The following is a 27731-nucleotide window of genomic DNA, read 5'->3' as shown; positions in this document are numbered from 1 at the left end:
TTTTTTTTGGTAGAATGACACCAAATATGCCATTGTCATGTCAAGATAAACATGCAACTGCAAAACAAATTCTAACTATAAGGGTGATTAATTAAAAAAAAAAAACTTGAAGCCAGTCCACTCTGCAGATGGTCTTGGGCTGATACTACTGTTCAGGGTCAAATCCAGAGGGTCACTTTGTCACTTCAATGAGTAGTGGAACTGACTCACACTATCTTTTTATTTTTATTTATTTATTTATTTTTGAGACGGAGTCTCGCTCTGTTGCCCAGGCTGGAGTGCAGTGGCACGATCTTGGCTCACTGCAATCTCCGCCTCCTGGGTTCAAGCAATTCTCTGCCTCAGCCTCCCGAGTAGCTGGGATTACAAGCGCCTGCCACCACTCCGGCTAATGTTTTTGTATTTTTAGTAGAGACACGGTTTCACCATCTTGGCCAGGCTGGTCTTGAACTCCTGACCTCGAGATCCACCTGCCTTGGCCTCCCAAAGTGCTGGGATTACAGGCGTGTGACTCACACTATCAAGTGCATAGGAAACCAATGAGCTAGGTGACAATATATCCATTTATAAGTCTAGATAGTCCATTCCTGAGACTCCAACATATGTACATGCTATCAAGGTACTCTTTTTTTTTTTTTTTTTCCTTTTTTGGGACAGGGTGGCTGTCACCCAGGCTGGAGTGAAGTGGCACAATTACAGCTCACTGCAGCCTTGACCTCTGGGGCTCAAGGGATCCTCCCGCCTCAGCCTCCCAAGTAGCTGGGACCACAGGCATGTGTCACCACATCGGGCTAATTTTTTTTATTTTTAGTAGAGACACGGTCTCACTATGTAGCCCAGGCTAGTCTTGAACTCCTGGGCTCAAGTGATCCTCCTGCCTCTTCTCCCAAAGTGCTGGGATTACAGGTGTGAGCCACTGCACCCAGCCAGAGTAATTTTTTAAAATGCAGCATGTATTTGTTGAGTAGGGAGTCTTGGCAAATAGAATCAAGAGGTTCTTGCAAACTATTTCACTCAGGCTGAAGAAAATTGACTTAACTTACTCCACAGTGTTTATTTTCTAGCTTTTTAACCCTCTTAAGGAATATTGCATAAACTATGAAAATTATTATCTAACTCTTCTCCAGATTCTACAGGGACCATTATTTTTTTGTTTACCACACTGTTCTTTTATTTATTTATTTATTTAGAGATGGAGGCTGTTGCCCAGGCTGGAGTGCAATGGTGCGATCTCGGCTCACTGCAACCTCCGCCTCCCAGGTTCAAGCGATTCTCCTGCCTCAGCCTCCCGAGTAGCTGGGATTACAGGCATGTGCCACCACGTCTGGCTGGCTAATTTTGTATTTTTAGTAGAGATGGGGTTCCTCCATGTTGGTCAGGCTGGTCTTGAACTCCTGACCTCAGGTCATCCGCCTGCCTTGGCCTCTGAAAGTGCTGGGATTACAGGCGTGAGCCACCGCGCCCGGCCTTACCACACTGTTCTTAAGACAGATGATAATAAAGTCACTTGACAGAAAAACTGGGTGCAAAATGTGTGGCTTTGATTTAGAGGCTGACTGAAATTAAAGCTTTCTTTCTGAACTTAAACCTCAAAGCTACAGGTAATTTTTTTTTTTTTTTTTTGAGAAAGAGTTTTGCTCTTGTTGCCCAGACTGGACAGCAATGGCGTGATCTCGGCTCACCGCAACCTCCGCCTCCCGGGTTCAAGCGATTCTCCTGCCTCAGCCACCCAAGTAGCTGGGATTATAGGCATGCGCCACCACGCCCGGCTAATTCTGTACTTTTAGTAGAGACAGGGTTTCTCCATGTTGGCCAGTCTGGTCTCGAACTCCCGGCCTCTGCCTGCTTCGGCCTCTCAAATTGCTGGGATTACAAGCGTGAGCCACCATGCCTGGCACAGCTATAGGTAATTTAAACAAAATAGGTGAAAAAATTTCTAGCTATAAAATGGACACAATTTAGTCTTAAAACTCAAACAGAATATTGAAACATTTACAAATAGAAAAAAGCTCAATGCATTCTACAGAACAAAAATGTCCGGTCTTTTCCTATATAGTTAAAGCCAGTGATCCCATTTTTATTAATATCTGCTAAAACCCATGTAGCAGTTTGTAGATGTAGTTATTTACTCAGGAATCCTAAGACACAAAAAATAAACTAAATTTTAAGCAGCTGTTTCAAAAAAGACTATACACACATAAAATAGGATTACACACTTTAATCTGATTGACACTGAGGAAGTAGGGAGGACATGAAAGAAATTTAGTTTTAGCTCTGCTTTATGCATAACCAGATGCTCCTTTTCTAAAAAGTATATTGAGGTTTTAAAAAACACATTTATCAGAATACTTCAGGAAACCATACTATGTGTAATCCAGGAAATACACTATTTGCAGAATAGGAAAATCATCACTGGCAACAAAAGATTAAAACAAAAATAAAGCACCAGGGTTCTGAGCAGTTCTAAGGTGAGTATATCGGCAGAAATAGTGTAAATGCTCTTGACTGGTTGCTATGCAAACATGCTAATGAGGACTAGTCCATGTCTTATAATTTTTTTTTAACATGTTTCTTTGGAAAAATGGCAATATTGAGTGGAAGAGAAGCTGTCCTTTTAGACACCCAGCTTATTGGCCTGGGTGAGAACAACTTTGAGAACTGGCATGAAAGCAGAGGTCTCACTGAAGTTGCTGGTGCTAACTATGTGGGTATGCATGGTCAATCCTTCTGAGTAGTTTCGAGTTTCAATGCTCCTTGCAATGTTGTGTAAACCACTGGTGATTGTTGGTGAAAGCTGAAACAAAAGTGAACCAAGAGAAAGAATTAAATTAAGGGATAACTTCCCATGAGATCCTCCATAAACATTAAACCCAGATATTTAAGTGGAATTTGAAACAAACATTATAAAAATATATAAACCATTTAGCATTTCTAGAAAGTTTCTTGAACCAAGCAACAGTTATCAAGTACAACCGCAACAAAATGATTTACATAAATAAGTTATTTATGAATTATACATGTATAAGCCACGTATTTTCTTACAGAAAAGCAGCCCGATTTCCTCTCCAAACTGAAATGCTAATTTCTCTCTCCACTTAAGAGAGCCTCAGACCTTTAAAAAATTCTCCTATGCACAAAAAGGAGATTAAAGATTCTTAATCATAATATCTCAAAGGAAGGGCCCAAATTTACTAATTCTTACCTGCTTTTTATAATCCTGTCATCTCTTAAAACTATAAAACCTGTAGTTTTTTACTATGTCATTACTTGGCACAGGTGTCCATACTTTACAGAAGACTTTATTTGGATTTTTTTTTTTTGAGATGGAGTCTCACTCTGTCACCCAGGCTGGAGTACAGTGGTGCGATCTCGACTCACTGCAACTTCCGCCTCCCGGGTTCAAGCGATTCTCCTGCCTCAGCCTCCTGAGTAGCTAGGACTACAGCCGTGTGCCACCATGCCCAGCTAATTTTTGTATTTTTAGTAGAGACGGGGTTTTGCCATGTTGGCCAGGCTGGTCTCAAACTCCTGACCTCAGGTGATCTGCCCGCCTCAGCCTCCCAAAGTGCTGGGATTACAGGCATGAGCCACCATGCCTGGCCTATTTTGATCTCATTTTTTAAAAATGTTTTAATATATACTCATCTAGATGTATACGCTAATTGTATCTTTTTTTTTTTTTTTGGAAATGCGGTCTTGCTATGTTGCCCAGGCTGGTCTCAAACTCCTGGGCTCCAGTGATCCTCCCGCATCAGCCTCCTCAGTAGCTGGGATTACAGGCATATCCCACTATGCCAACCGAGAAGACTTTATTTTGGATCAGTCCAAGGACCACACTACTTCCACTGTTATATCAACTTTCTTTAGTTTGGTTCTCATGAGAGAAATGGTTATTTTCATCTGATGGAACTGAGTGTGGGGAATGGGTTAGAGGAATGCTGAAATGGAAAAAATAAAAAGAAAGTCCCACTTCTTTTTTTCCTCTCCTTTCCTAGTGCTTTCATTAATAAAACAAGACAATTTTAGAAAAGAATGGTGAGGTGGGGACAAGAGAACAAACGTAGTGAACTGACTTCTTACTCCTGGCTATCTTCATAGTTACAGCACATTACCCTGTTCATCTTGTGGCTACATTTGGCTTTGCTTTTGTATAATGGCTATCCTAAAAGAAAAGGATCAAGAGTCTTAGACTATGATAAAGATTATAGATTTAGTCCCTGGAAAACAGAGTATCTGCATACTCTTTGATTTCTTGTAACTGGGCCATATAAAAGGAACAGCAGAAGGTCAGCTACCTTATGGCCAACACAGGCCAGTTTGTATTTATACTCTTGTTATGAGAGGGTTAAAATGTCTCTCTCAACACCCCCCCAACACACACACACCCATATCCCCTTAACCCCAGTGAGTGGAATTTATGATTCAACACAGCCATGCCCATTCTCTAAATGTCATGACAATTTTGCCCCCATGCATACTAAATGGGAGTGCTGATAAGACAACTGTTTTACTAGCAACTAGGAATAAATGATTATCATAAATCCTTTTCCTCCAAAACTTACTGTCTGTTCCCTAAGTTTATCATACAGAAACTCCAAACGTTTGCTGGCATCATCTAGCTTCCTCTTGGTTTGCTGCAGGAAAGAAAAAATAGATGTTATATTTGAACATTAACTTTTAACCTAAGAACTTGCCCTATCTCTAAACCTTATATTGCACTAAACCTTATACTTAAAATGTTGAATGGCTTCATTTTATAAAGAAATGGAGGCAACTACAACTAAGAAACTTGAACAGATTATGGCCGGGCGTGGTGGCTCACGCCTGTAATCCCAGCACTTTGGGAGACCAAGGCAGGCAAATCATGAGGTCAGGAGTTTGAGACCAGCCTGGCCAACATGGTGAAACCCTGTCTCTACTAAAAATACAAAAAATTTGCTGGGCGTAGTGGCAGGCGCCTGTAATCCCAGCTACTCGGAAGGCTGAGGCAGGAGAATTGCTTGAACCCAGGAGGTGGAGGTTGCAGTGAGCCGAGATCACGCCACTGCACTCCAGGCCCAGGCGACAGTACAAGACTCCGTCTCAAAAAAAAAAAAAAAAAAGAAACTTGAACAGATTATTAGAACAGAGATCAATCATCTATCAAGGGTGGAGGGTGGAGGGTGGAGGGGACTGGGATGAGGAGAGGATGAGACTTACTTCCAGTGCATGAAAGAGTACTGACTGGATTTCATATGAACTGCAAACTCACTTGATAAGGTATATATGCATGTTTGCTTGCACTATATTCACAAGCATCAGGAGGCAGCAATGGGTCAGTGTATCACAAAAAAGAAGGTCTAAGTAGTTATTGTCAATTATGGGTGGTAGAAGGCAAACATATAGGTGAACTGTGGAATCTTGTTTTAACCTTTCAAAAATACTACTTAAACACTTAGTTACATTTGTTTAATCCTGCCTTTTTCTAAGCCTTTAAAGCACCAAGAAAGAAAGAAAACTATCTTTTGGCAGCTTAAGATTACTGAGGGAAGTAGTAAAATAAATTATTAAATTAAAAAGCTTTTTTTTCTCTCTACCATAGTACTGTAAAGTATAATCAAAGAAACTATTCTAAAACTAAAACTAACAGTTTTAAAATTACATGATTAACTTAATGTTCTACATTATACCACAGCCTTAAGTTAGTTCAATATTTATTGACTGCTTACTATGTGCTGTACCAGGGACAAAGTCTTGTATGTCATGTAGCTCATATCCCACTGGGTGAGAAAAGATACTAAATGAACAATATATTGCATGTCAGATGGTGATAATTGCTATGAAGAAAAGTTAATAGAGGAAGGGGGCCAAACATGTTGGGAGTTGGGGGTAATAAAGAAAGGCCTGATGGCTAATGGGACATGTGAGCAGAGGCCTTGAACTTGGGAGGAAACAAACAATGCAGATATGTGGAGGAAGAGTTCCAGGCAGAAGGAACAGCAAGTATAAAGTCCTGACGCTGAAATGCTCTTGGTGTGTTCAAGGAAGGAATGCCAGTGTGCTTGGAGAAGAGAGAGAAGAGACAGGCCATCAAGGATGCTACATACCAAGTTGTGTGGCAAAATTACTTTGTGCTGTTTAGACATAAAGTGAAAATAAGATACATCCATGCTATAAAAACTATTCCAACTACTGATTAAAATGAACTTTTGCGGAAAGGAAACCTTACAATCCTTGCTCAAAGTTAACCTGGCCAGGTGCAGTGGCTCATGCCTGTAATCCCAGCACTTTGAGAGGCCGAGGTGGGCGGATCACCTGATGTTGGGAGTTCGAGACCAGCCTGACCAACATGGAGAAACCCCGTCTCTTCTAAAAATACAAAATTAGCCGGGCGTGGTGGCACATGCCTGTAATTCCAGCTACTAGGGAGGCTGAGGCAGGAGAATCTCTTGAACCTGGGAGGTGGAGGTTGCAGTGAGCTGAGATTGCACCATTGCACTCCAGCCTGGGCAACAAGAGTGAAACTCCGTCTCAAAAAAAAAGAAAAACAAAGTTAACCTTATCTAGCTACAAACAGGAGCCCTACCCCAAGGGGGCAAGGGCAGCCGGACAGGCAGGATATTAGAACTTCTTCCCCAACTAATTACAGAAATTATAGGAACACTTTGTCTTTTATGGTTCTCTACTACCCAGAGCTCCTCGGTATCCAAGAGGAATACAGTATGATGACCGAGAGAAGGGTAAATTAACAAAAAATGTATTGAGTTGGGCCATGTATTACGTGTCTTCCCAACCTCTCTATACTGACTCACGCCTGAAGAATTGGTGTGTTGTCATTCTTATTAAGATGCTTCCATTTTTGAATGACTACGGCCTGTCTATTTAAGAAGTGTGCATAAGGGCTACCATGTATCTGGTTATCAGCTTCATCTGCTCTGTTGTTTCCACCTTGGTCTTCCCATCACTCCCAGAATGTCAGGCACTAAGGTTTATGTTAACTGCTTTCCTGATACTTTCAGTACAGAGAATGGCTTTCCACAAAGCCACTGACCAGCAGAAGGCTGCACATATTAATACTCAATGTCTGATGAACAATAAGATCCAGAAGTTGTTTTTTCATGCAGACAAGTAGCCGATGATTACAAATATTCAATGTGTGCTAGCAGAAAATGAAATTTCACTTAAGACTGGCTTTGTGGAATGTTTGTTGTTGCAATACAGGGGTATCTTAAGTAAACTAAGTAAAATCAGTTGCTTTAAATGTAAATATGCCTCCGATATCTAAAACATTTAACTATCTTTAACATCTCTGCAAAGCTTTAGAAGATGATCTATCTACTTTTAACAATTTCAATATAAGCTCAGAAAGAAATCCCAAATCTGAGTTTCTTGCATAGCACCATTATGCTCCATTTATGTGCCAAATACAGTTTTGTTGATGAGAGGCAGTATAGCTTGGTGGTTGAGAGCATGAATTCTGGAGCCAGACAGTCTGGGTTTGAATGCTGGCTCTGACCTTAAGTGTTACTTAACTGCTCTCTGCCTTACTTTTCTTGTCTGTAAAATAAAAATGACAAATCTATCTGCCATAGGTTATTGTGAAGATTAAGTACATTTATATATAAAAAGCAATTAAATATATTTCTATATGTAATGCAAACTATGTAAGTGCTAGCTTTATTACTTTTGTACAAATTTTTAGAAATAATTTAGATTTTTAGACAATAATTATAGAAGAACTCCATAAAGAATTATTTTATTTTATTTTATTTTATTTATTTTGAGACGGAGTCTCTGTCACCCAGGCTGGAATGCAATGGCGCAATCTCGGCTCATTGCAACCTCTGCCTTCTGGATTCAAGCAATTCTCCTGCCTTAGCCTCTCGAGTAGCTGGGACTACAGGTGTATTCTACCACACGCAGCTAATTTTTTGTATTTGTAGTAGAGACGGGGTTTTGCTATGTTGGCCAGGATGGTCTTGAACTCCTGGCTTCAAATGATCCACCTACCTCGGCCTCCCAAAGTGCTGGGATTACACGCATAAGCCACCACACCTGGCCAAGGATTCTTCTAATTAAGCAAAATATGATTAAAAAAAATAAATACATACAGGGTCTGTTGCTGAAGAAAGGCAGCGCTGAATAAGATCCTCAAATGTGGTCTTTAGAATGAGGTGCTCATCTGGAATAGGTTTCTTGGTAATTTTTTTTGTTGGCAAAGACTGCACATGCTGGAAGAAACACACCAAAAACTGATCAGAAATGACCAGAAGCTACCACAATCTTGAATCTATGTGATAAACAGAAACCAACAACCTTGTACATAGACCTATTCAAAATCAAATTAAAATTTAATGTGTGAAATCACTTACGATAAGTAAAAATAAAAACCAGATATCTAGTACAAAGTGTAGGCACTCTTCCTACAGTTTGGATTTTCATATGCAGGACTGGATACAAAGTAGTTGATTAATTTAGGTAACATATGGTGGTCAATATTGTTTATAACTGATGGGAAATAAGTATGTGCCAGCAGAGAATAAAAACAAGGCACTGGAAAACACACTCGGCTGGTTAGAATGGCTGCTTGCTCTGCCTATTGGCTCATTTACGTGTATGCTGGCATTCTTCTATTCTTTGTTTTACTCTTAGAGGTTGTTAACTGGGCTGTGATCAAAACTGCAAGATTAAGCCAAAGATTAAGAGAGAAGACATCCCAATGCTGCTGAGTATACAGATGAAAGAACAAAGAAGAAATGTTTAAGTTAAGTTTTATTAGTTCATTCTTTCACTCATTCAAAAAATATTAGGCAACTATTTACCAGGAACTGGCTACGTACTACTGGTGAGCCAATACAGAAATGATCTCAGTTCTCAGGGAGTTTACAGGCTAATGGAAGAGGCACAGTTTAAAAACATCACCAATGTACGTAAAATAGCAACTGCAGTACGTTAACACGTAGTGGAAACAAAAGATGCTATAACTGAGATTTGACTGAAGGGAAGGGAAGGCTCTCTTCAGGAAATTTTACTGGAAGGACAAAATGGAGTTGAACAGTTAAGTGAGGAAAAAAGAGCATTCCAGACGAAAGGAATAACATGTACAAAGGAAGGATCATGGTAAAAGGGAGCTAAAAGGCCAGTATAGCTGGAGCAGAGAGAACAAGGAGTATGAACTGAGGCCTCCCAGACAATGTTGACTATTTCGGTCCTTATCCTGAGAACAATGGGAAGCTGTAATGTTTTAGGCAAAGAGGAAAAAAGGCCAAATTAGAGATGGATCAAAGTAGATATCGGCAAATCAATTAGGAGGTTCCTGCACTGATGAAGATTAGAGATGAAGGTAGCTTGGACTACAGTAGAAATGTGGAGAAGAAAGGATTCAAAAAATATTTTGGAGTAATATCGATGAGACTTGGGGAGATTTAAAAGAGATGTTAAAGGGAAAAATGCATAAAGATGATCCCCAGGTTTTTGCCTGGATTCCACAGAAAAGATTATGGTGCCACTCACTGATAACAGGAAACAAGGAAAGATGACTTTCCTTGGGAAAGTTTGGGAGGAAGAGTATGAATTAGGTTTTGGACATGCTGAGGTTGAAGTGCCTCCAAGACATCCAAGTAGGCAGGCAGCTGGGTATACAGCCTGGCTGAACACTATGTATCTTTCTCTTTTGATGGTAACTAAGGTTCAGGTCTAGGTGAGTACAGCATGAGAACTCAAGTCTAAACAAAGATAAGTGGCTGAGTAGCTTCCCAAAATAACACAGGCTTATAATCTTTTTTATTTTTTTTTTAAATACAACTCTATAATTTTTATTTTTTCAGAAAGAACCATTTCTTCTCATCTTTGTCAAAATGTTTTTATACTGCAACTCTTAATGTTTAAAAATTCCTTAGGCATATTATCTCTTTTTGTTGTTGTTGTTGAGACGGAGTCTCGCTCTGTCATCCAGGCTGGAGTGCAGTGGCGCAATCTCAGCTCACTGCAACCTCTGCCTGCTGAGTTCAAGCAATTCTCCTGCCTCAGCCTCCCGAGTAGCTGGGACTACAGGCGCCACCACCACGCCCAGCTAATTTTTGTATTTTTAGTAGAGACAGGGTTTCACCATGCTGGCCAGGCTGGTCTCCAACTCCTGACCTCAGGTGATCCGCCCGCCTCGGCTTCCCAAAGCATTGGGATAAGAGGCGTGAGCCACTGCACCCGGCTTCAGGCATATTATCTCTTAACAGTAAAGTATAATCTTGTGACAAGAGATGCAATCTTTACAAATTTGACTTCAATGAATCAAAGACAGAAACAGACAGTAGAACTAGTTTTTTTACTTGGGCAGGAGCTTGTTTCATCTTCTTATATTGAACTTTGATCTAAGCTCTTTATTTCTCATGAATAGATCAAAATACTTAACTCTGTATGTCTAAGTGTGTTATGTAGAAATGTGTTAGATTTTTCAATATGCAGGACTTTGCCAACTGGCTGTTTGTGTGTGAAAAGCAAGTAAAAAATGTTTATCTCTATCTGATGATAAGGCTGTATTATTAGCTTTTATACATACACATAAAAATATATAACTCACTATATTTTTCTTTTCTATTTTAAGGAGAAAAATCTTTGGAAACAGCTTTTGCTTAGCAACCTCATGCAGAGATGATTTATCTGATTTTAAATTGTAGCTACTGACTAAGCCAAGTTATAGTAAACAAACGCTCTCAAATGTATAACCTTCTTCTAGAGAAGTTTGTATGTGGCCATGTAATTGAAAAATAATATACATACATGATCGATCTTAAAAAAAGTTACTATTTTTTGTTTAGGTTGTCTAGATGTTTAATAATAATCATGCAATCATAAAAGTTAGCACATTAAAGAAAATATACTGAAACACAGCCATCTTCCCATTCCACTTCTACAAATTTACTGTTACCTGGAAGGTATTTCCAATAGGAGCCCCTGGGGCACCTTCAATATTGGGCTTTGAAAAAGATGGTGGCATGCCTGTTTGACCAAGAGGTTGCTGTACGCCATGGAAGGGCTGGCCACCTGGAAGATGTGGCTGTGGGAATGAAGACTGGCTTGACAGTGGTACTGGAGCTGAAGGCTGTTGCTGCAGCATTTGTGACTGGGGGTCACCCAACGGGTTCATGATTGGTGATGTGATGGGAACAGGAGGCATGAAGTTTTCAGGCATCTGTTAAAAGATGGAAATAAAAGACACCAGGAGTAAGAATAAAAACGATAGCAACATTTCTTCAGCTTAAAATAAGGGAGTTAGGTTATACCACGGCTAAACAAATTTTTTAATAGTAGTAGAATACTTTTTTCAAATGAAATTTTATGCGGAATAAAGTAAACAAAGTAAAACATAAAAACAGAGCTGATTTGGCTAAGAGGGATAGGGAGCTCAAACCTGGACTTCTTTGTCTCCCTTTACCCTCCCATACTTATCCCCAATAAAGCGGAGCTAAAACCATGGCTTTTTTTTTTTTTGAGATAGAGTCCCGCTCTGTCGCCCAGGCTGAAGTGCAATAGCGCAATCTCAGCTCACTGCAACCTCCGCCTCCCAGGTTCAAGCAATTCTCGTGCCTCAGCCTCCCAAGTAGCTGGGATTACAGGCACGTGCCACCACGCCCAGCTAATTTTTGTATTTTTAGTAGAGATGGGGTTTGACCATACTGGCCAGGCTGGTCTAGAACTCCTGACCTTGTGATCCGCCCGCCTCAGTCTCCCAAAGTGCTGGGATTACAAGCACCATAGCATTTTTGAAAGAGGGTATCAGGTCTGGAGAACTGTATGTAGCAATACTGGAATCAGAGGTGCCAAGTATGCATGTGCATGTGCACATGTGTTTAATATGATCAGAATGTAATACCTAAGTAGACATTATTTGGCAATTCTATCACACTAAAAGTACTAAATTCAGTTTCTGATTAATACTAACCTAAATATTGGGTTTCTTTCCTCATTTAATGCCTCCTAATTTTATATTATGGCCTCTCATTAGTATAGTTGGGGAAAGAGGTCACTAGGAATTTTTTTAAAAGTAAAAATGGCTTGGGCAAAAAGCAGCATCTTAATTTGTGCTCTAACAGCTCTTAACAGTTACTGAGATCTGTATAGTGCTCAGCCACAAGGCTATTTCATTCATACTATACGTGATAGAAAAAGTCCAAAATTTAATTGCCAAATTCATGATTACTAGTAGAACCCAAAGACCAAAGTAACTCAAAAAAAAAAAAAAAAAAAAGAAAGCAACCCTGAAGCCTGAAATTTCCTACTTTTTGAAACAGGCCTGTTGGGAATTTATATCTTGCCTTCTAAAGGGGCTTTAATTTATATCACCATCATCAGAACAAGGTTTTGATGATACTGTTTTCTACTTCCTTTCCTTCCTTCCATGGATTAGAAGGTGCATGTTGAAATACACTTTAAATACATCACTCAGTAAGCTTCGCCTTTAAAAGGATCAGTGAAGTATAGTGTGTTCCAAGTGGCTACGTGGTTAACATAACATCTGTAGGCCATTGGATGGACATCTTTTTCTAGTACCTTCTTCTTTTTGGGTACTCTGTTCAAAGCTGGAGGGTCATTCCAACCATTCTGAGGACCTATAACAGATAACAGAGAATGTTTTCCTTTAGAATCCTGAAAGGAAAAAAAAATAAAACTGAATCGATCACCTAATACTTCCAAATTCTGCCTTAACCCTGAAATAACTGTCACAAAGGTTTTACCAGCCGAGTGTGGGGATCACTATGTAGCCCTGGATTCTCACACTCACATCTCTTAATAGGAACAAGGCCTTCACTTGGTAGGTAAGATATCTTGACACTGTTTCCATTTAAAGTAAAAGAGTGTGCTAAATTAAGGGTGGTGAAGTTTTTATTTATACTGGTGTATGACTTTCAAAGATCAGTTTACTATTCTCTCCTAATAATGAAAATACAAAGTCTGCTAAAAAAACAAAAACAAACCAAAAAAAAAAAACACACCAGGCTTCTGATATATTCAACATATAAAAAAAAAGAGAATAAAATTAGCAATCTCCTATTTGCCAAGAGGGCAATTCAACATGAGCAAATCATCTATTCTAAACATGGTAGAAATATTCTTAAGAAAAAAGCAGACTCCAACTATGTAACACTAGTAATTTTTATCATCTTTGCCTCGGGAATTATAAGCAAAGTAAAAAAGGGTATTCAAATATCTGTGCTAAGATTTTGAATGCCGTAAAACAAAATTTGCAGGCTGATAGCAAATATAAAATTAAAATATTACCAACTGTAGTAAATTTCCTCTAAAAAAAAAACACATGCACACTAACAAATCAAAAAGCCCTGTTATTTCAAAGTGAAAAATGAACAACAGTAGCAGAACTTATTAAGTATTTTAATGCCAGTATCTTTAAAGAAGAAAGGAATACAACATGTTGGAAATAAGAATAATTTCTAAATCACAATTAATTCTTTCACATTTCACTAAGTGTGAGTTTTGATATGCTCTATAAGGAAGCAGATACTTGCTAAAGAAACTTTTGTGTATGTATATATGTACAGACAAAAAAATTATTCCCTTTCCAATAAACGTTCTTTCAATATTTTAACTTGTACTTGTTTAACTGATATACATATTAAGTCACAAGAAAACTGTCAAACCAAAGTCACAGAAACTTTAAAAAATACAGATCTTCAACTAACCACCAGCGCTTACTTGTCTTGATTTTAAAACAGAATTCAGGCGAGGCGCAGTGGCTCATGCCTGTAAGTCCAGCACTTTGGGCTGAGGCGGGTGGATCACTTGAGGTCAGGAGTTCGAGACCAGCCTGGCCAACATGGGGAAACCCCATCTCTACTAAAAATACAAAAATTAGCTGCTTGTGGTGGTACATGCCTGTAGTCTCAGCTACCCAGGAGCTGAGGCAGGAGAATTGCTTGAACCTGGGAGGTGGAGGTTGCAGTGAACCAAGATTGTGTCACTGTACTTCAGCCTGGGTGACAGAACGAGACTCTGTCTCAAAAAAGTAAAAAATAAAAATAAAAAAATAAAAACAGAATTCATTTCTTAAAAGTTTACTAGGAGACAGAAAATCAGATATGGCTCAAAACAGTCAAGAGTTAACCACAAAATATTAACTCATATGCTGCTTTCTGATTAACAAATTCTTAAACTTCTGGTTCTACATAGATTAATCATTCAAATCTCTGCAATCACTTTCTAGTCCTACCCGTAGCTCAAGACAGTCTTGGCATAGTTGTTTTCTTTATGTCTATATAAAACAGACAGCCTTTATAACCAAGCTACTTGTGTAATCACGTAAATTCAATCAGTTGTAAAATTTGATTCAATTAAGAAGCCAAATTAAAAAAATGATCCTGATCAGATTTGGGATATCATCATCTTTGAAGTTCACATGCATTATTGTTAATGTCCATTCATTAATTGTATTCAATTATTCAAAGATTTCCAAAGGTATATTTTACAACCAATTCACCTTCCAACATAGGTGCCTGGTCTTGGATAGACTGGTTTTCTGTAGACAAAATGTAAAAATTACTTAACAGTGTTTACTGAAGACATTCTAAACTTTACTCATTTTATAATTGTTTCTTCTCCCTTCATTAATCCCCAGAAAGTGTAAATTAATTTAATAAGAGAACAAAACTCACTTTTTAACCAAGTCATGTGAAATGTCTTCTAATTAAGAAAGTAACTAGTTTTTTGACAGAGGGAATTTATTCAAGTTGTTAGATCCAATTAACTCTTAAACATCACTTTTTTCTTACTGTTCTTTTTTAAGAGAAAATTTTATCCCTTCATATTTAAAATAACAATGTTTCCCTAATTGTTTGCATGGATTGTTTTTCTACTATTTAACTAATGAAGCTCAGAAATATCACTGAGGGGACAGCACTTCCTAGCATATTCACCTAATGTGTCTATTTTGGTATTGTTCAAAGCTGTGAATCCAAATCAGCTATGGATCTTGTTAAACCGCAGATTCTTATTCATTAGGTATAGTGATAGAACCTTAGATACTGTCTTTGCAGCCATCTACCAGATGATACGAATGCTGCTGGTCCAACACCCTCTTGAAGTAGCAGGGAACTGGAGAAATGGGGTGATTTCTACATGTCCTACAGACTTCAACCTGCATTTGATAAGGATAAACGTGCCTATCTTAGCACAGTGGTATCATTTTTCACTGCTGGATTTAGGAGGCCCCAGTGGTCTGTACCCTGCAGAAACTGTAATTTCTGGGGTCATGCTGTGCATATAAATGAGAATAGGCCCAGCAAATAATGTAACCACCTCATATGGTCTTTTCTGTAAGAATATACAGATTTATGAGTGAACTCCCATTCACAATTGCTACTAAGAGAATAAAATACCTAGGAATACAACTTAAAAGGGATGTGAAGAACCTCTTCAAGGAGAAACTACAAACCACTGCTCAAGAAATTAAGAGAGGACACAAATGGAAAAACATTCCATGCTCATGGATAGGAAGAATCAGTATCGTGAAAATGGCCTTACTGCCCAAAGTAATTTATAGATTCAATGCTATCCCCATCAAGCTACCACTGACTTTCTTATATAATTGGAAAAAACTACTTCAAACTTCATATGGAACCAAAAAAGAGCCCACATAGCCAAGACAATCCTGGGCAAGAAGAACAAAGCTGGAGGCATCATGCTACTTGATTTCAAACATTACTACAAGGCTACAGTAACCAAAACAGCAAGGTACTGGTACCAAAACAGATATACAGACCAATGGAACAGAACGGAAGGCCTCAGAAATACCACCACACATCTACCAGCAACTGATATTTGACAAACCTGACACACACAAGCAATGGGGAAAAGATTCCCTATTTAATAAATGGTGTTGGGGAAAACTGGCTAGCCATATGCAGAAAACTGAAACTGGACCCCTTCCTTACACCCTATATAAAAATCAACTCAAGATGGATCAAAGACTTAAATGTAAGACCTAGGACCATAAAAATCCTAGAAGAAAACCTGGGCAATACCACTCAGGACATAGACATAGGCAAAGACTTCATGTCTAAAACAGCAAAAGCAATGGCAACAAAAGCCAAAATTGACAAATGGGATCTAATTAAAGAGCTTCCGCACAGCAAAAGAAACTATCATCAGAGTGAAAAGGCAACCTACAGAATGGGAGAACATTTTTGCAATCTATCCATCTGACAAAGGACTAATATCCAGAATCTACAAAGAACTTAAACATATTTACAAGAAAAAAGCAAACAACCCCATCAAAAAACGGGCAAAGGATATGAACAGACACTTCTCAAAAGAAGACATTTATATAGCCAGCAGACATATGAAAAAATGCTCATCATCACTGGTCATTGGAGAAATGCAAATCAAAACCACAGTGAGATACTATCTCACACCAGTTACAATGGCGATCATTAAAAAGTCAGGAAACAACAGATGCTGGAGAGGGTGTGGAAAAATAGGAACGCTTTTACACTGTTGGTGGGAGTGTAAATTAGTTCAACCATTGTGGAAGACAGTGTGGCGATTCCTCAAGGATCTAGAACTAGGAATACCATTTGACCCAGCCATCCCATTACTGGGTATATATCCAAAAGATTATAAATCATTCCACGATAAAGACACATGCACACGTGTGTTTACTTTGGCACTATTCACAATAGCAAAGACTTGGAACCAACCCAAATGTCCATCAATGATAGACTGGATTAAGAAAATGTGGCACATATACACCATGGAATACTATGCAGCCATAAAAAAGGATGAGTTCATGTACTTTGCAGGGACATGGATGAAGCTGGAAACCGTCATTCTCAGCAAACTATCACAAGATCAGAAAACCAAACACCACATGTTCTCACTCATAAATGGGAATTGAAGAATGAGAACACATGGACACAGGGAGGGGAACATCACACACTGGGGCCTGTGGGGGGCTAGGGGAGGGATAACATTAGGATAAATACCTAATGTAGGTGACGGGTTGATGGGTGCAGCAAACCACCATGGCACATGTATACCCATGTAACAAAACTGCATGTAACCCAAAAGTTAAATTATAAAAAAAAAAAAAAAAAAAGAATATACAGATTTGCAGACTGAGCACAAGTCTCCCAGAAATCACTACTTCTTATAGGAAACCAAAGTTTATAGCAGTGGACAAGAGAAAAACAGGCTGACAACATAGCAATCCCAATTGTCAAATACTTAGGGTCAGGACAGGCCTAGCCTCAAATCAAGGGTATGGAATGTCAGTATGTCAGACATATAACTCATGTGGATTCAGCTATCATTAATTGATGAGGGAGGGAGGAAAGGAGAAATTAAAATTATTTCATTCTGCAATTAAATAGGCAGTAAAAGAATAGAAAAAATACAATGAGTTCAATTTAGTTTGGACTCTCCTCAAGAAGCACATGTCCCAGGGAAACTGTGAGGCGGGAGAGGTAATCCCACAGTTTGAAATCTCATTGTGTAGAGTGCAATTCTAATGTTTACTGACAGATGTTTTTCATACAAGATATAAATGCAAGCCAACTGTTTCATCTGGGGTTTACCTGTAAAAAGGATCAAGGATAATTGACTGTAAGTGATTTTCTATTTTTATCTTACATGATGACTTTACAACCTAGCTCTCCATGTGAGATATGACTTCATAACACTATAGTTTATAAATGCCGGGTGAGTCACTGTGTGTGCATTCCAATAGAGGACTGACCTGATTCCCAACTACTAATGCACTCTCTAGCACCAGGCTTCAGCTTCTGGCTGAGAGAGGTAATATAATACAAACCTGAAAGTATTGGAAATACAGTGGGCTTGACCCTTTAGTCAGGTCAAAACAACATGTCCTCTTCCCCTTCCTCATGAGAAGAAAGTGCAGAAGATGAGGACTGCTTTTAAGCTGTGGGTGTTAAAGCCTGGGAGGGTATCCAGACTTCACCAACTATTAGCAGCACAAAAAAGTCTATGGAACTATTTTCTTATGTCCCCTTGGTAAAATGACACCAAATCATAATAAAATCAAATTCTAAATTAGGGGTAAAACTGAATAGAATCAGAACCAACAAGCCTCTCAGGAGGAAGGTCAGTTGGCTAGCCTGAATAAGTTAAAGGAGGGTGGGGAAGGTCTGCTGAATAGAAGGCAATATTTTATAATTAAGTACCCCTCTCCCAAAACATATGCCTAACTCCTCCTAACCTCAAACCATGCAATATATTAAGCCATGTGTTTTAGCAGAACCCCAACAGTCCTTTTATTAATTTAATGTACAGTTTTGTCTCAATTATAATTCTAACCCCTTTCAATCCTTTTTGCTTTTATAGATTTAGATTTAGTGACTTTTTTTAAAAAAACTTCTCCTACTCAAGGATTTTATTTATTTATTTATTTTTGAGAGGGAGTCTCGCTCTGTCACCCAGGCTGGAGTGCAATGGCACAATCTCGGCTCACTGCAACCTCTGCCTCCTGGGTTCAAGCAATTCTCCTGCCTTAGCCTCCTGAGTAGCTGGAATTACAGGTGCTCGCCACCATGCCTGGCTAAGTTTTGTATATTTAGTAGAGATGGGGGTTTCATCATGTTGGCCAGGCTGGTCTCGAACTCCTAACTTCAAGCGATGCACCCACTTTGACCTCCCAAAGTGCTGGGATTACAGGTATGAGCCACAACTCCTGGCCTAAACATGACTTTTTACAAACAGTTCAACTGATCTCTACTTTATAGAGACATCCTTTAATAGCGACAGGACATAAAACAAGCTACATGAAGAACATGAATATCTACAGAAGACAGTACTATGGAGATTCATCACGGATGTGAAAAATGATACTCTTGGTCAACGCTTAAAAAAAAAATCAACACAGTACATTTTAACCTTGAACAGAAATGTTTCAGAAAACTGAAGAGGAAATAATCCTTCCCTATCCTTTTTTAACTCTTTCAAAAAACTATAAAGTGGGGATGAATCTTTTACTCTTTTTAAAACATGACATGACTTTAAGGGCATGGAAAAATGGTTCATGGTGCAATATTAAGAAAAAAGTAAGGTCAGGCGTGGTGGCTTACGCCTGTAATCTCAGTATTTGGGAGGCTGAGGTGGATGGATCACCTGAGGTCAGGAGTTCGAGACTAGCCTGACCAACATGGTGAAACCCCGTCTCTACTAAAACGCAAAAATTAGCTGGACGTGGTGGCACACACATGTAGTTCCAGCTACTTGGGATGCTGAGGCATGAGAATTGCTTGAACCTAGGAGACAGAGGTTGCAGTGAGTCGAGATTGAGCCACTGCACTCCAGCCTGAGTGACGGAGTGGAACAAAAAAAAAAAGGAAAAAGATGTAAAATTATGTGTATGTGTGTGTTTGTGTTATGATCCTAATTCTTTAAAAATGCATGCACACAATGAATTACTACTTCAAACCCATTAGGATGGCTATTGAAAAACAGAAAACACAAGTATTGGCATGGATGTGGAGAAATTGAAACACTCGTGCATTCCTGGCGGGAACGTAAAATGGTGCAGCTGCTGTGAAAAACAGTGTGGTGGTTCCTCAAAAAACTAAATGTGGAATTACTGTTTGATCCAGCAATTCCACCTCTAGGTATATACACTAAAAAATTGGCCAGGCGCGGTGGCTCATGCCTGTAATCCCAGCACTTTGGGAGGCCAAGGTGGGTGGATCACAAGGTCAGGAGTTCGAGACCAGCCTGGCCAATATGGCGAAACCCCATCTCTACTAAAAATACAAAAATTAGCTGAGCGTGGTGGCACATGCCTGTAGTCCCAGCTACTTGGGAGGGTGAGGCAGGAGAATTGCTTGAACCCAGGAGGCGGAGGTTGCAGTGAGCCGAGATCACGCCACTGCACTCCAGCCTGGGCAACAGAGTGAGACTCCATCTCAAAAAAAAAAAAAAAAAAAAAGAATTAACAGCGAGGACTCAAACAGATATTTGCACATCCCTGTTCACAGCAGCATTATTCACAATAGACAAAGTGTCTATCGGCAGATGAATAACAAATAACAAATGTGGTATATACATACAATGGAGTATTACTCAGCCTTAAAAAAAATTCTGATACATGCTACAACATAGATGAACCTGGAAGACATTATGCCAGTCAAAAAAGCCAAACACAAAAGGACAAATATTGCATGATTCTACTTATATAAGGTACCTAGAATAGTCAAATACATAGAGACAGAAAGTAGAACAGTAGTTACCAGAAGCTGTGGGGAACAGAAGCTATTATTTAATGGGTACAGTGTTTCAGTATGAGATGATGAAAAAATTCTGCAGGGATGGCTAATGGGTACAAAAATATAGTTAGATAGAACTGAATAAGATCTAGTTGACATCACAACAGGGTGACTACAGTCAACAATAATTATTGTACATTTAAAAGTAACTAAAAGTACTCCTTTAGTTACTTTTAGTATATGGACTGTTTACAACACAAAGAATGACAAACGCTTGAGGTGATGGATACTCCAATACCATTTACCCTGATGTGATCATTATGCATTGTATACCTGTATCAAAATATCTCATGTACCTCAAAAACATATACACCCACTATGTACCCCAAAATTTTTTTAAAAGTTCTGCTGGTTGCAAAACAATATAAATGTACTTAATGCCACAGAGCTGTACCTTCAAACATGGTTAAAATAAATTTTATCATATATATATATATATTTCACCACAATAAAAACTTTAATGCAAGTTTTTATGTATGTATGTATGTGTATGTCTGTATGAAGGGAATAAATAAACCTAAATTAATACTAGTTATATTTGGGCAGTAGAATTATAGGTAATTTTTATTTTTTATATGACTTTGAGTCTTTTAAAAACTTCCTACAGTGAAAAATTAATAAAAAGCAAGGAAGTTTTTTTTGTTGTTTTGAGACAGGGTCTCACTGCCGCCTAGGTGCGATCACAGCTCACAACCTCTGTCTCCCGGGTTCAAGCAATTCTCCCATCTCAGCCTCCCAAGTAGCTGGGAATATAGGCATGTGCTTCCACACCTGGCTAATTTTTTGTATTTTTTATAGAGATGGGCTCTTGCCATGTTGCCTAGGCTGGTCTCGAACTCCAGGGCTCACGCACTCTGCTGTGCCCGCCCCAAGAAACATTCATTTAAAAAATAAATATAGCATGTCACTGAATACTATGGAGTCCTATCCACCTTAGCGTAGAGATTTATCTTCCAGAGAATCTTTGGGGGAAGGAAGAGGGAACTGCTGGTCTCACATGCATAGGTGGAGTTGCACAGCATCCTTACCCAATCCCACTTCTCACTGGAAACCTTCTTAGGTACTCTTATAGGAGCATAATGGTAGAATCTATGCACTGGCTAAGATACTTTTCAGTGGACTCAGGGAAAATGTTAGTGCCAAAAGCATAGAGAATTGTGGCTAGAACATTAATTTGAAATAGAGAATAGAGCAACTTTGTCAACCATACATCTTTCCTTTCCCTATAAGCCTAGCATGTCACAGGTTTAAAATGAGTATCACAAAATTAAAAATGAAAATTTAGAAAGACATGAATCCTTGAAGTCATTTTCTAATGATACAAGATAGAATTATCCAAAGAAAAGTAAGGAAGGATATCATGCTTTCCTTTACTTGAATAGTTAAAACCAGGTGCTACAATTTGCCTAAGGAATGTTCATGAAAATTTTTTTAAATTTCAGAACACTGTTTCATGAGAATATACAGTATTATTCCCCTTCAAGACTCTTCTTTGTGAAGTACAAGATTATATACATAAATCAAATTAGTCTTCATATTTGAAAGTGCTCTCCCTCCTAGAAACAGAAACAAAAGTGACAGGCAGTTATCCTAGATAGTAAAACAGGGAAAACTCCCTGCTATCCTGTGCTGCCATCACAGAAACGGCAATGCACTATCCCAACTCAGGCTGTTACCATCTCCTACCTAGAACTAGGAAAGAGCCTGTTTTCTTACCTCTGATTCTGCTGTGCTGCAAACAATTTATCTTGCAAGGCCACATCCAGATTAATCTCCCTCGAGTACCACTTTGACTGCACCACTCAGCAGTTCAAAATCCTTCATGAGAAACTTCTTTCTTATTGTATTATATGAAGTAAAACTCCTTGCCCTGGCACTTAAGGCTCTCCAAAATTTGGCCTAAATACAAATTATATGTTCAATTTGTAACAGAGCTATTTGCTCTTCACTAGAAATGTATGGTCTTTTCTGCCTCCATTATCTCTGTCTGGGATAATTCTGATTGTAGACCAAACAGGTATCCATTGAGAATTTACCGAATGAATGTTTTACAGATTGCAACATTAGTTTCTCTGAGCCCTGAGCACATAATTTTGTTGTTCACTAATAGAAGGCTTGAAAGTCTCTCCTATCTGTCAGAAATTAACTATTGAACAGCTGGACTTTCTAAATCCTAAACAAAATTGTTATCTAAGACATATCGGAAAGACAAAATTTTTGTTTATAATTATTATTTTTTGAGATGGAGTTTTGCTCTTTCGCCCAGGCTGGGGTGCAGTGGCATGATCTCAGCTCACTGCAACCTCTGCTCCGGAGTTCAAGCGATTCTCCTGCCTCAGCCTCCTGAGTAGCTGGGATTGTAGGCGCCCGCCACCACGTCCGGCTAATTTTTGTATTTTTTTTTCTTTTTTGAGATGGAGTTACGCTCTTGTTGCCCAGGCTGGAGTGCAGTGGTGCGATCTCGGCTCACTTCAATCTCCGCCTCCTGGGTTCAAGCGGTTCTCCTGCCTCAGCTTCCCGAGTAGCTGGGATTACAGGCATGCACCACCACGCCTGGCTAATTTTTGTGTTTTTCGTAGAGACGGGGTTTCGCCATGTTGGCCAGGCTGGTCTTGAACTCCTGACCTCAGGTGATCCGCCCGCCTTGGCCTCCCAAAGTGCTGGGATTACAGGCATGAGCCACTGCGCCCAGCCTAATTTTTGTATTTTTAGTAGAGACAGGGTTTCGCCACATCGGTCAGGCTGGTCTCAACTCCTGACCTCAGGTGATCCACCTGCCTCGGCCTCCCAAAGTGGCAGGATTACAAGTGTGAGCTACCGTGCCCAGCCTCATTTATAATTATTTAAATAACCTAAGCAAAACTTTTAGGAAATCCAAAAAGAAAATAAGATAAAGTTGTCAGTAGATTAAAATACAGCAGACTACTATAAGATACAGTTGTCAGTAGATTAAAATATAGCACACTACTAACGTGCAAGAGGTAACAAAGCAGACAAGCATACTGCATGCTGAACACTGAAAAGTGTTGTCTGGCTTCCTCTTCCTATTAGTCACTCTGTTTCTCAGCCAGGTTAAAACATTCTGTTACTTTGTATATAAACAAAGACTAATCTCAAGGCCACAGGCACTTCTGCTTAAGGAGAAAAAGAATATCTATGCAAACATTTAATTTAGATTATAAAGTAACAAATGCCTCAAACAACAGTGTTGCTGGATGATTTCTGAAATTGCAATGATGATAGTTTTCTATCATTTACACCAGGACTAAACTACCTGGTATAGAAGAATGAACATGGGCTTTGAAGATAGGGACCTGGTTTATATCTCAACTTGGAGACTATCACTGTGCAATCCTGAAACATAACTCCTAAGAAACTCAGTTTTTTCATCTGTAATTTTTAAAGAAATAATTATTACTACTTTTCAAGGTTGTAAGACTTAAATAAGAAAACATATAACAAGTCCTAGAACATGTCCAATATGAGCTCAATAAATGTTAATTCCCTTCCCTACTTCCCTGCACCACTTTTTAAGTGGGGATTTACTCCAACCCATGCCACCTCTTTCACTCAAGAATTCTGATTCTTACCCAACTACTGAGAAAGGATACTATCTTCAGTCACCCAAGTTTTAAAAGGTAATTTTTGGAACTCTACAAATGAATTAGCATTCCTCTCTAAAATATCAAACTATTGATGTATCTGTAGTGTATTACTGGAATCTTATTTGTGTAGTTAAGGATGATGCATACAGTGTGTATGTGTGTAAGTTTTGGTACTCTGGACTTTAATATTATACAGTCATGTGTCACTTAATAATGGGTATGCGTTCTGAGAAATACATCATTAAATGATTTCATCGTCGTGTGAACATCACAGAGTGCACTTACACAAACCCAGATGGTATAGCCCACCACACACCTAGGCTGTATAATATAGCCTATTACTCCTAGGGTACAAACCTGTACATCATGTTACTGTACTGAACACAATACTGTAGGCAACTGTAACACCATGGTATTTGTGTTCTAAACATAGAAAAGGTACAGTAAAAATATGGTACAAAAGATTTAAAACATAGTATACCTGTATAGGGCACTCACCACAAATGAACCTTAGAGGACTGGAAGATGCTCTGGGTGAGTTGTGAGTGAAGGTAAAGGCCTAGGACATTACTATACACTACTGTTGATTTTATAAACACTACATTTAGGCTACACTAAATTTATTTAAAATTATTTTATTAACCTTAGCTTGCTATAACTTTTTTACTTTATAAACTTTTAAATATTTTAATTTTGACTCTTTTGTAATAACACTTAGCTTAAAACATAAATATTGTATAGCTGTACAAAAATATACTTTTTCTATTTTTAAAATTTATTTATGGCCAGATGCAGTGGCTCACGCCTGTAATCCCAGCACTTTGGGAGGCTGAGGCAGGAGGGTCGCTTGAGGTCAGGAGTTTGAAACCAGCCTGGCCAACATGGTGAAAGCCGTCTCTACCAAAAATACAAAAATTAGCTGGGCTTGGTGGTGCACACCTGTAATCCCAACTACTTGGGAGGCTGAGACAGGAGAATCGCTTGAACCCGGGAGACGGAGGTTGCAGTGAGCTGAGATCATGCCATTGCACTCCAGCCTGGGTGACAGAATGAGACTCCATCTCAAAAAAGAAAAAAAAAATTATATATATATATATACACACACATATACATATATACTAAAAATACAAAAATTAGCCGGGCTTGGCGGCTCGTGCCTGTAGTCCCAGCTACTCAGGAAGCTGAGGCAGGAGAATCACTTGAACCCAGGAGGTGGAGGTTGCAGTGAGCCGAGATCACGCCACTGCACTCCAGCCTAGGCAACAGAATGAGACTGGGTCTTAAAAAAAACAAAAAAACCCCAAAAACAACAACAACAAAAACTCAATCAAGGCCAGGCTCAGTGGCTAACACCTGTAATCCCAGCACTTTGGGAGGCCGAAGCGGGTGGATCACTTGAGGTCAGGAGTTCGAGACCAGCCTGGCCAACATGATGAAACTCTGTCTCTATTAAAAATACAAAAATTAGCCAGGTGTGGTGGTGCATGTCTGTTATCCCAGCTACTCGGGAGGCTGAGGCAGGAGAATCGCTTGAACCCGGAAGGCAGAGGTTGCAGTAAGCCGAGACTGCACCACTGTACTACAGCCTGGGTGACAGAGAGAGACTCCATCACAAAAAAAAAAAAAAAACCAAACAAACAAAAAACACAAAAAACAAACCCAAACCTCAGTCAACACCTCACATTACCCAGTTTACAAACAGTTAGAAATAATACCCCTCCATCCACCCATCTGTTCATAAACAAATAAAGGAGGGGGCCAAACCAAATCCCTTTCAAGCGCAGACCTGTTCTTTGGGACGCAGGCAGCTCACTGGCAGCAGGTAGTGTACCTGTTGTTCCAGGAGGCAGTGCATAAGCTGAAGATGATGGTGGAGCTCCTGGTCCGCCATGCTGGAAGGATGCTCCAGAGGAAGGGGGAGGAGGGAAAGAAGTAGCAGGGCTGGAGGTAGGTGAAGAGGCCTGGTGCTGTGCTGCGTACAGCTGAGACTGCCCAGTATAGGAAGAAGCAGAAGATATGTAAGGGGTGTTAGGGTAAGCGTTTGAAGTAGGAGGAGCAACAGGCTGCTGAGGTCGATACATTGCTGACCCCCCTGTTCCGAAGGGATACGGCTGGGCTGGTTGATAAGCTACACCAAGGAGAAGAAACAGAAATTTCAATTAGTTACAAGTTTATTCAGATAGTAGCAGAAAACTAAAAAGTTATCTCAGTCTATAGAAATGATTTTAATCAAAATAAGTTACAATCCCAAAGTAAAAATTTACACCGTTATATTTTTGAGGCTCAAATGCCCCAAATACACTTGAATTCAATAGCTTCAGTATTTGAAAAATGCCATCCCCAAACTGCCGCTGGTTATGAAAATATTTGAATCATCGGACCCTTTTCTGAGACTTTTCCTGATCCTGTGAAGAGACAACAGTGACCACCAGATGGAACCAGGGAGGAATTACACATTCAAAGCACCCCACTTCACAGAAAAAGTTACATGGAGTTTGGTGGCAGCTCCAGACTTCCCTCCCAATAAGAACTGTAGGGTGAACACTATTGTTATGTATCAAATATCTTCTCCAACATCCAGTTAAATTACCAGCTACTGAAATTCTGAGTTTGAGCACAGTTCCAGATTAACGGCTAACTCTATGATCCCTAATAAAATTTTACATACAGTATGAAGATGGTTAGTAAACAATCAGGCAAGGCAGCCAACTCATGTTTTAATGCAAAGACCTAAACCCAGATTAGGGAGTTGTGGGTTTTTTTTTTTTTCTTTGAGACAGGGTCTTGCTGTGTCACCCAAACTGGAGTGCAATGGTGTGATCGTAGCTCACTGTATTCTCAAACTCCTGTGCTCAAGCGATTCTCCTGCCTCAGCCTCCTGAGTAGCTGGGACTACAGGCTATAGGTGCCACCACACCCACCTAATTTTTACATTTTTCTTTTGTAGAGATGGCATCTTCCTTTGTTCCCCAGGCTGGGGTCAAACTCTTCACCTCAAGCAATCCTCCTAACTTCAGCCTCCCAAAGTGCTGGGATTGCAGGCATGAACCACCATGCGTGGCTTAGGGAGATCTAAATATAAATACCATCACATTCACATTCTTTGTGACCAAGAGTAGGTATGAACCTCGATAGAGTGAATCTAGTAAAAGTGGATCTGTTTCCTATCTACTCTGAAGACAGCTTTCACATTAAACATTTGAGTGAAAGGTTGTATCAAATTCATATTTATGTTGAACAATAACATTCATTTTAGCACAGAACACATTCATTAAATTTTCCCCTTTGATATTTTTATTTTATTTTTTTGCACTTAAATTTTCAAAGAGTGGCAATATTTCACTTTCCAGGTATAATTATTTTCTTTTAAAAATGCCACTAATAGATATATGTCATTACACATTTGTTAAAATCCACAGAATGTACAACACTGAGAGTGTAAACTGTGGACTTTGGGTGATAATGAGACATTAATGTAGGTTCATCGATTGTAAACAAATACACCACTGTGGCGTAGGATGTCAATAGTGGGGGCACTCTGTACTTTCTGCTCAATTTTGTTGTGAACCTAAGACTGCTCTAAAATACAAAGTCTATTAAATAAATAAATAAAATGGAAAAACAGTAACAACAAATGCCCCTTGAAACCATTTTTCCAAAAATAATTTGTGTCATCTTGCCTGAAGAAAAAGAATATGTAAAAAATAATTTCTAAAATTCTGTTTCTTTATACCAAAATCATGGGACACTTGATTATCTTTAACAAGTCTTAGTAATGGCTGAGGAACAGGAATCAACTACTCTGAACAGTGTGACAAAGGAGCTACTTCCTAGCATAGTCATTCAGGCCACCTCCTAAAAA

At 39.2% G+C, this 27731-nt stretch overlaps 1 protein-coding gene across 50 annotated transcripts in view; it reads right to left on the bottom strand.

Moving 5' to 3' along the window:
• Positions 1-2203: 2203 nt before the first annotated feature.
• SEC31A (SEC31 homolog A, COPII coat complex component) overlaps positions 2204-27731 on the bottom strand; it is a 72561-nt gene continuing 47033 nt past the window's right edge. For 15 of the 50 annotated variants that reach the window (XM_057302052.2, XM_057302060.2, XM_057302056.2 and 12 more), the window contains 6 exons: positions 25656-25997; positions 12526-12584; positions 10904-11167; positions 8091-8210; positions 4563-4634; positions 2204-2794 (listed from right to left, as the gene is read on the bottom strand). In XM_057302052.2, coding sequence (XP_057158035.1) covers positions 2615-2794; positions 4563-4634; positions 8091-8210; positions 10904-11167; positions 12526-12584; positions 25656-25997 — 1037 coding nt within the window. In that variant the 3' untranslated portion in view covers positions 2204-2614. Of the gene's footprint in view, positions 2795-4562; positions 4635-8090; positions 8211-10903; positions 11168-12525; positions 12585-14467; positions 14507-25655; positions 25998-27731 lie in introns of all 50 variants that reach the window. The other 35 variants (XM_034958558.4, XM_057302057.2, XM_057302053.2 and 32 more) reach the window with 3 other exon arrangements.

Source organism: Pan paniscus, chromosome 3 (genome assembly GCF_029289425.2).
Source record: "Pan paniscus chromosome 3, NHGRI_mPanPan1-v2.0_pri, whole genome shotgun sequence".
Classification (NCBI taxonomy): Eukaryota; Metazoa; Chordata; class Mammalia; order Primates; family Hominidae; genus Pan; species Pan paniscus.
Note: the sequence above shows the minus strand (reverse complement) of the source record. Positions and strands in the feature narration are given on the sequence as shown.